The sequence below is a fragment of the Chelonoidis abingdonii genome, chromosome 7, assembly GCF_003597395.2.
Source record: "Chelonoidis abingdonii isolate Lonesome George chromosome 7, CheloAbing_2.0, whole genome shotgun sequence".
NCBI classification, from domain to species: Eukaryota; Metazoa; Chordata; order Testudines; family Testudinidae; genus Chelonoidis; species Chelonoidis abingdonii.
In genome coordinates, this window is record NC_133775.1 from 61,248,578 (window position 1) to 61,258,199 (window position 9,622).

A 9,622-nucleotide genomic window follows, 5' to 3' on the forward strand; every position below is an offset into this window, starting at 1 on the left:
ACCATCGAAAATGATTTGGGTCCCCCCCCAGCACTTTACAGTGGAGTTTCACTACAAAAGGAAAGGCATATGGGACAAAAGTTCCACTCCCTTTACTCCAAGAGTGGTGGCAAGAGTTCTCATCAGTCCTGCAGTGGCAGCTGGTTGCCAGCAGCCTCAGTAATGATGGACTCTGAAAGTAGTATCTTCACTCACATTGGGAAGTAGCTATAGCAAGTCTAACCCAGCTGTTCTTTGCTCCCTGTGTATAAAAGCAGCTGCAACAAGATCAGGAGTTAGAGATTCCTCTCCCTTCCCCAGCACAGTGCCAACTTTCCTCCACTTTGGCCTTGTCTATATTGGGAATTTGCCCCAATTCCAGATGCACACCCTGGTGTGCATCTTTATGTTCTCTACAAAGAGCCAAGGAACACTGGATCCTGTGGCACCTTATAGACTAGCAGACGTTTTGGAACATGAGCTTTCGTGAGTTAATACCCACTTCGTCAGATGCACGTAGTGGAAATTTCCAGGGGCAGGTATATATATGCAAACAAGCTACAGATAACAAGGTTAGTTCAATCAGGGAGGATGAGGCCCTGTTATCATGCTAGTAACACACGATATAAGAACGAGGAATAGAGGCTGAAGGTGGTGTGAAATCTGCCACTAATTAGTTCTAAAAATCAAGTAGTCACTAGAAAACGCAGGCAGATGAAGAGGCAGCTTGAGAGACCGGAAGGAGACAGATGAGAAAACAATGATGATACCATGTGTAGTAATTAAGGACATGCAGCAACGGGAGAGCAATTGTGTGGTTATGCTTAATCACATTGATCATATTTCCTGTTGGAACTCCATCCCCATCATTTGTACAAGCTCTCCGCCTCCCAGAACATCAGATCCGTGTGGTCAGTAAAAGGCTTAGCCTGAGGTTGCCATAAGGCAACTAACTTAATCTAATGAGGGAGGTATTATTCTTAAGACTGACATTAGCATGCGGATGAAGTTCCTCACAGTGTAACCATCGAAAATGATTTGGGTCCCCCCCAGCACTAACAGTGGAGTTTCACCTACAAAAGGAAAGGCAATATGGGACAAAAGTTCCACCCCTTTACCTCCAAGGAGTGGTGGCAAGAGTTCTCATAAGTCCTCGCAGGGCAAAACTGGTTGCCAGCCAGCCGCTCGAGTAATGATAGCGACTGCGAAAGTCACGGTAGGCTTCACTCGACACCTTGGGGAATAGCTATACCGCAAGTCTAACCCAGCTGGTCTTTGCTCCCTGTTGTATAAAAGCAGCTGCAACACAAGATCAGGAGTTCAGAGAATCCTCTACCCTTCCCCAGCCACAGTGCAACCTTTCCACCATTTGGCTTAGTCTATATGGGAATTGCCCGCAATATCCAGATGCACACCCCTGGTGTGCATCCTTTATGTCTCTACAAAGAGCCAAGGAACACTGGATCCTCGTGGCACCCTCTATAGACTAGGAGACGTTTGGGAGAGGATGAGGTTAAACCGGCCACGTTCGTCGATCGGCAGGTGGGGAGCGTGAAATGCGACTACAGATGGACAGGTTCCTTTTGGGTAGGGGTTTCTAGCAGTTGAGGAGACCCAAGGGGAGAAGACTGGTTTGCTAGTCTGGCAAGAGGAGGTTTACATGTGACAGAGCTGATGAGTCAAAATTTGCAGATGAACGAAGCACCAGCAGTTTTCTCTTTGAAGAATCTTGTCCTGAAGGTTTTTTTGCGTGCAGGATGGAGAGGAAGATCTGCTATAGCGTGGCCAGGGAAGTAGAAAGTGTTCTCCTACAGGTTTTTGTATATTGCCATTTCTAATATCTGATTTGTGTCCATTTATCCTTTTCCGTAGAGATTGTCCAGTTTGGCCGATGTACATGTAAACCTCGATGCCAGCTCTGCCCACATATCTACACCAGCGACACCATCACAGGACCTAACCAGATCAGCCATACCATCACCAGTTCATTCACCTGCATGTCCACCAATGTAATATACGCCATCATATGCCAGCAATGCCCCTCTGCTATGTACATCGGCCAAACTGGATAATGGCTTGCCAACTACAAAACCAGTTTCTCCTCCCTTGGTTTTCACACCTCAACTGCTAGAACAGGGCCTCATCCTCCCTGATTGAACTAACCTTGTTATCTGTAGCTTGTTTGCGTATATATACCTGCCCCTGGAAATTTCCACTACATGTATCCGACTAAGTGGGTATTCACCCACGAAAGCTCATGCTCCAAAACGTCTGCTAGTCTATAAGGTGTCACAGGATTCTTTGCTGCTTTTACAGATCCAGACTAACACAGCTACCCCTCTGATATAAGGAACATCGGGCCATCCATGTCTAAAGCTTGTGTATGGCATTCATGGTGGCAATACTGCTGCCCATGGGTGTGGGGGAAGTCTCAGCACATTGAGGAAGTAAAGCAGGAGTGACCCCATAATGACGCAGTGTAGATCTGAGCAGAGAATGGGGGAGCCTGGTATGCTATATAGCTAGCTAGATTAGCCAGAGGAGCCCAGCTGTTCACATAGGTCTAACGGTTAATTTGTCACAGACACCTCTGGGCTTCATCTCTTTAGTTGAGCCCATTGTGTGAGGCATCACCCAGGGGGCAGGGCCTATTTCCGCCTTTGTTCATAACAGCACTGAGCATGCTGGCAGAGACTGACAAACTCAAAGGGTGCCACTCGGGGCTGTGAACTCCAGGCTTCATGGGGAGTCAGGACAGGATCGGCCACTCCTGGCCAGGAGCTTTCACCTCCTGTGGATTTCACTCTGTTACACAGGTCAGCAGCTTCATCCTGTGGGCCTGAAACAGGAGCAGTGCCAGGGGTTGGGCTGCAGAAGGGAAATGAACAATGTGTCCTATCATCCGAACCACGGCTCTGCCTGGTTCCACCAAACCTCTTCCTCCCCACAAACCCCCTTAAATCCCTTTCCCCCAAGCCCATCCTCCCTCCAACCCCCCTTCCCTCATCCCTAAACCTCCCTTCCTCCACCAACCCTCCCAAAGCCTTTCTTTCCCCAACCACCCCTCCCCCAAATCCTCCCCCAACAACCCATCCCCCCAAACTCTCCTTTGTCCCCCAGAGCCTTTCCTCCCCAGCTCCCCTTCCTCCCCCAACCACCCCTCCGCCTCCTACAAACCCCAGCCCGCCCCTCACTCTCCCCCTGCGCTGCCCCGCCCCCCGGCCCGGCGCGTGGCTGTAAGCGCATGCGCCAGGCGGGGAAGATGGCGGCCTCCATGTTGGGCTGGGCGCTGCGGGCCGCTCGGCAGGTCAGGCCTGGGTCGGGGACTCTGCGGGGTTCGCGCTGGGGCTGGTAACTTCCCTGGGCCGGGCCCCGGTCAGTGTCCCGCCACCGACTGACCGCTGAGCCCAATCTCTGTGCCTGCCCCGGCTCCGATCCGTGCTCCTCGGTGTCCCCTGCCCGTCCGCATTGGTCCCCTCGGTCCCTACCCAGCGTCCCGCTCCCCGCCCTCGGGATTCCGCTCCCCGCCCTCGGGATTCCCGCCCGCTCCCCGCGCGCCCGCTCCCCGCCCTCGGGATTCCCGCCCGCTCCCCGCGCTCCCGCTCCCCGCCCTCGGGATTCCCGCCCGCTCCCCGGTTCCTCGCCCTCGGGATTCCCCTCCCCCCGCTCCCCACCCTCGGGATTGCTCCCCAGGCAGCCTTTGTGCCTTTGCCTGGTGCCATCTCTCTGCGGCTCTGTCTGGTGGCCCATGTCCCTCCCCGGGGTTGGTCTGCAGCTATCAGTGCAGCGCACCGCGTTCGCTCGCCCCTGGGTGAATTGTGGTATTCCCGTCTTTTCACGTTGTTTAATTTAGGAGGGAAGGATTGGTGGCTTATCTGGAGAAGCATTTTACAGAGTGTGCCACTTGGCTTTAGAGAGAGGCAGTGTTGTCTAGGATAGTGGCTCTCAGCATTTCCAGACTACTGCAGGTGAAGAACCAGCAGCAGAAGAGATTCAGCTGCGAAAAAATCCTGTTTTCATGGATAGATCCCTAGTGATAAACACTCTTCCCTTGTTTTTTTTTAGCAGCTAGAAATAGAAAAGGCCCTTTAGGCTGTTTGATATGTATGTCTCACTCACACGATATATCTTCTATCAAGACTGTATAGGCCATTAAAACTAGATTTTGTTCTGCGGGTTCTAGGAGGTGCTAACAGCCCTTTTATTTATGATTATAATGATTTGTATTCCAGTAATTCCTACAGGCTTTAACCAAGATCAAAGTCCCCTTGTGTTATGTGCTAGTAGGGCATTTTATTAAGACTAGGGATTGTGTATTTAAATCTTGACAATCATAAGACTCCATTGTATGCTGTGTAAGAAACACACCTGTGCTGGGATGTATGATCGTGCAGGCCTTGTCTGTGCTACAGAATTTTGTGTCTGAACATAGCTGTCAACAACCATGTTAACACTTGAAACTACATACAGTTTGTCCTGGTCTGCGCTGACTGTTAAACATGACAAATTGCAGTTGTCAACAGTTGTGTCCTTAGAGATGATAGAATTTCATGACTGAGGCCAGGCCAACAAGAAAGCTAGCTGGTGTGATTAATCCTATAGCTCAGCAAAATTCTCTGGATGGGTGAAGAGGGTGACTGTTGCTAGTACTGTCAGGCCTGAAGACCAGAGGAGTCAGAGAAAGCAGTGACTGAATCCAAATGAGGTGGAGTCTAGAAAGAGTAAATTGGAATAAGCAATATTTGGAGTTGGGTGAGTGATAAAATACTGGAAGCTGCAGATTTAACCTTTATATTTTCCCCTTTGTCAGATATTCCCCTTGCCCTGTAGAGGGCAAGTGCGGGGTTACTACGTGGACTGGAGAATGCTGCGTGATGTAAAGAGACGGAAGATGGCTTATGAATATGCAGATGAGAGGTTGCGAATCAACGCTCTCCGAAAAAACAACATCTTGCCTAAAGAACTGCAGGTAAAGTCAAGTCCACTTGTACTTTCCTGCAGGACCATAACTCTTTAGGTAGAAGGTATGTGCACCCACACTGCTGCTGCAGCAGCATTCTCTGAGCATCACAAGCTACTTTGTATGAATCTAATTGTGCAGCCAATGCCAGGCATCAGATTCTGAGGGGTCAGTCTACAATACCTGCATCCATTTTGTTCACAAGCTCACTTCAATCATGTAGCTATCTACTTAGTATTAATACTCAGCTCCAGAGCCTTGTCCCTTTTGGGTGATTCTCAAGAGAAATAAAATCTCTTGGGTGGAACTCCTTTGCCACTGCTAAAATCAGAAGTCGGAGGGTATTAGAACAGAAGTGGTTATGTCCTGCAGGGGTATAGTGAACAGCTTAATTGTTCCTATGGATGTTCCTACAGTCTTGTTTTTCCTTCTGTAACTGTCACTAATGGATGAGTTTGAGGGCCATTTCCCCTTTAGGTATGGGAGGTTCACTATGTAATTCAGTGGTGCGCATACTTTTCCAGTCACGCCCCCACTTACCATTAATGGAATCTGTCTCTGCCTCCCTCCTCCGTTACTGCACAGCCAAGGCTTCCTCAGCTGCAGGCTGCTTCTACCTTGCAGACATGCTGCACTGCTAGGGCAGGGCCAGTATCTGCCCCTCTGCCCCCGCCCCTCTTGGATTTTCAGCCATGGGGTGGAGCCAGCACTCTGTGCAGAGGATGCCGGGAGCAGAAATTGGCACAGCACACTGATCCACAGGCTAGGTGGCCCACTGAGGTACTTGGGGATGGAGATGCTCCCTCCCTGCCCCCAAGGGGGCTGGCACAAGCTGTCTGGCATTGCCACTCAGTCCTGAACATTCCTCCATGCCCCACTAGGGGGGTGTGCCCCATAGTTTTGCTCACCAGAGGTTTAGTTTCTAAAGAAATCCTGTACATCCAGGCTGATTTCTGCTCCCACACTACTTTAAAATCTTGGGGCATGATCCTGCAAAGACTTACCTATATGCTTAATCTCAAATATTTAAGTAGTCCCATTGATTTCAACACTATTGTGCACTGTTAAAATTAGACTTTTAGAAGTCTTTCCAGGATCAGGACCTTTAGATTTAATTTCTGGATTTTTATTGTCTAGTCACCACTACCTCAGCCAATCCATCTGAAAACCGTAATACAGCCAGCAGGTGTCACCAGGGCTATAGAAATTGCTAGAGGGGGGATGGAAGGAGAAAGGTAAGTGCTGCTGATCTGACTCTTAAGTTAAAACATTCTGCTGGAAGTAGGTTTTTCCCCTAGCTGAGCCATCAGTTTTCTTATTCCTAGTTCCAGTATTTACAACAGGAGATGCTTCTTGTTCTCTCAGTCCCTCACTGGTTTGAGTTAGCAAGACTTCCCCTCAGAACTCTGTCTTCAGCAGTTGTTTGTCTGGAATCTTTACTTACATTCTAAAATAAAGCTAGCAATCTTCTTTATAGACTTACCAGGAAATAATACACCCGAGCTGCTGCTGTGAGGGGTGATCATGGGAATAAGTTAGGATTCTGCTCTGGCTGGTTTGTTAAAGGGGTGCAGAAAGGGTTGATTTGTGGTAGAGAACCTTCTGACTTCACTGGGTGAGTGAGTGCTCTAGTATTTTCTGGCTGGTTGCTCATATAACTAGCATATAAACTCATTTCCTCAGAAATTATTCAGACCAAAGGAACAATTGATACCTCATGGGGAACATTCTCACTGTGTCCTGTTTTCAGTCTCTCTACATTTTCTGTGGAGTTTCCTTTACAGGGATAGCTTTACCTACCCTTTTGAATGAGATATAGCATGAATTGTACTCACTGCTATGAGCTGGCCTTTACATGCCATATTCACCTACCAACATTAAGGTAGCATCAGCCTGTGGTGGACATCTTATATAAAAACAAGGATTGCTATTGGTTTATTTGCTTATGCTATTCTCCAGCTGGTGGTGGTCATCTTTCAGAGTCACAGCTAGCTACTGTAGTAGTGAATGTGACTTCAGGTGGGGAAATGAACTGTTCTGTATAAAATTCCCTTGTCATTCTGGTGCCCCTACTAGTCTTCAGAAGTAGGGAAGAAGAGCATGGAAAACAAGATCTATGCTGTTGCTTTCCACAACATGGTACTTGGGCTCTAACGAAACACTTAAACAACAGACTCGATACGTGCCTTTCAGAAACTCTTTGAGTAGCATCAGAAAGGCATCAGTTAATTCTGAGCAACTCCACTGTACAAATCAGACTTGTCTATCTGTTGTAGCTGTGATGTGGAAAATATAACAACTTCTTACAGCCTCCAAAAGCTGGTGCTACAAGCTCCATATTGAAAAATGGCAGTTTACATTTAATTTGCTAATTTAAAGGACACTAACTACCCCCTTCACTAAACTGCCTTAGAAAACCTAACCCTGGGCAGAATACAGGATAGCAACTTCTGTGTGTGTAATTGCCCCTTCCTTTGGCTCCAGGAAATAGCTGATAAAGAGATTGCTGCCCTGCCACGTGACAGCTGCCCTGTGAGGATCCGGAATAGATGTGTCCTGACATCCCGTCCACGAGGCGTGAAGCGGCGCTGGAGGCTTAGTCGAATTGTTTTCCGCCACCTGGCTGACCACAGTCAGATGTCTGGGATACAGAGAGCTATGTGGTAAATCACCACCAGGACTTGTTTGCTCAGTCAAAAAGAGGCAAACTGGGCCTAGTTCAGGCATTCCTGTAACTGAAAAAGCAAGACTGTCCTTTTTGTTTAAAGTCCTGCATAAACGTAACAAACAAGTAGGGGGAGGGGGTAGAGAGGATGCAAACAGCAGTCATTGCAGTTCTGTTACTGGGATACCACTGTGAGGGGACTACTGCAAATCTGATGGCGAAGAGATGTGAGTAGGGGCGAGTAAGAATGCGCCAAGCCAGGCTGTGCTAAAGGCAGTTTCATTTTGCCATGAAGAGTTGCTACCCTGTTATAAAACCAAGCTAGGATTTGTAATTAAAAGGAACATTTAAATTAAAAACACATTACAGTACAGACTTGTTCAGTGATTCCTGTTCACTCTTTACATTCAGACTGCAATGACTTCTTTTGCACAGTTGTCTGGTCAAAAGTGTCATTATAAACAAGGAATCACACAATGTAGCAGGTAAGTATTCTGCAGTGAATATGAAGACAAGCTCCAGCTACTGTGCCCAAATAGCTGAATGTATGCCCACCCTCAGTTTAAGTATTTAGACACTACACCCATTCACTTTATCTATATGTTATGGGCAGGGCAGGCATAGCAGTGGACAAACATCCCATCTAGCTGCTACCCTCATATGTCCCAGGTTCAGCATGTCCCTAGCCCCACTTCCATGTTACAATTGTTCTGGTAGTAACCCACTTGATGAGCAAACCCCACAAGATTTTTGGGCACTGCAGGGATCTTTAGCTTGGGTACTTGGAGCGTTACTGCAGGGCAAATGAGGAAGCCAAAAAACATCCATGGGGGAGTGGGGGGAGAGAAGCAAACAGCGTAACCATGAAAGTTATTTATTGCCAGGTAATAACCATAGGGGAGCCAAACAAATAAGAGTTATAATATTAAATCTAACTTAAATTTGATTATAAAGGTCAGGTTTAGAAAACTATAACTGCTCACCCAAGTCAGGGTCAGAAGGAGAGAGAGAGATGGGTTCTCAGCACTCTGTGAAGCTTGAATCGACTGGGGGTTCCAGGTGGTGGTGGTAGCTGAGTGTCCTACTGGAGACAGGCAGAGCCTCCCAGCACATGCAGTCAAGAGAAGATGAAGTCCCAATGGAACTGATGCTGATTTTGGATCCAGGCATCAGAACACTTGAGCACAAGTAGGGGTTTTTGTAGGGAAACAACACACTAAATTTGTTTATTGGTGAACTGATGGCTCAAGGGAGTACACCAAAGTTTTGTTCAGGCTAGACAATAGGACCTGATCATTCCTGGCTATGGGTGGTGGTCCTTGGAGGGAGCTCACAATGGAGTTAGGGAGCTTTACTATGTTGGATACCAATGAAGGATTTATTACTAGAATTGGTCTGATAACTACTGAGCGGGATGTGGGCAGGCAGCTTCATTAACATCTAGAGCAGAGATCCCCCCCCCCCCCCCCATGTGGTGCTTCCCTGCTTTTCTGGTCCCAGAGTTGGAATCTCTCTTCTCTATTCTGTATGCTAACAGCAATGCCTCCCTATCCCATCTTTGATGCAAATAAGGCTAAGGGAAGTTCTTTAAGCGTGGCACCCTTGTCCTGGGGTTTAGGTGTGTCCCCTACTGCCTTTTCATTCCTTTTTGTAAGTCCTTCTGATCAGCTTTGGTTCAAGCAAAGGCTGTGGGGTGGGGAAGGTCTTTCGTGAGACAGACTGGGTACTGTGCCCTGGTTCCCCAAGCACACAGAGGTGACATAACACCCCCACATTCAAGGAGATGTGCACAGGATCCCTGCCCCCTTCCTATTCTGTGATGCCTTCCCTATCCCTCACATTGCTGGGAGGAGCATGTGTTCAATCCTACCTTTTACCCATATTCTGCCAGTTGCCAAGCCTGCAGAGGCTCCTTTTTTATAGCAACAATGGTTGAGCAGCTTCCTACTGCTAATACGGGAAGCTACAATGAATTCCAATTAACCAACATGGGGGCTAAGACTTAGTGCTGTTGACCT

The 9,622-nt window shown here is 48.0% G+C and overlaps 1 protein-coding gene across 1 annotated transcript; it reads left to right on the forward strand.

Annotated features, from left to right (window-relative positions):
• Positions 1 to 3,201: 3,201 nt before the first annotated feature.
• Positions 3,202 to 7,979, forward strand: MRPS14 (mitochondrial ribosomal protein S14). The gene is made up of 3 exons (XM_032778471.2): positions 3,202 to 3,286; positions 4,790 to 4,948; positions 7,424 to 7,979. Exons 1-3 carry the CDS (start codon positions 3,224 to 3,226, stop codon positions 7,604 to 7,606), a joined length of 405 nt encoding a protein of 134 aa, XP_032634362.1. The 5' UTR covers positions 3,202 to 3,223; the 3' UTR covers positions 7,607 to 7,979.
• The last annotated feature ends 1,643 nt before the right edge of the window (positions 7,980 to 9,622 follow it).

Excerpts from the sequence above, each read along its gene's own strand:
- MRPS14 (XM_032778471.2), top strand. The coding sequence starts at position 3,224 with ATGCGCCAGGCGGGGAAGATGGCGGCCTCCATGTTGGGCTGGGCGCTG. Across the intron at positions 3,287-4,789 it reads CGCTGCGGGCCGCTCGGCAG|ATATTCCCCTTGCCCTGTAG; the intron begins GTCAGGCCTGGG and ends CCCCTTTGTCAG. Across the intron at positions 4,949-7,423 it reads TCTTGCCTAAAGAACTGCAG|GAAATAGCTGATAAAGAGAT; the intron begins GTAAAGTCAAGT and ends CTTTGGCTCCAG.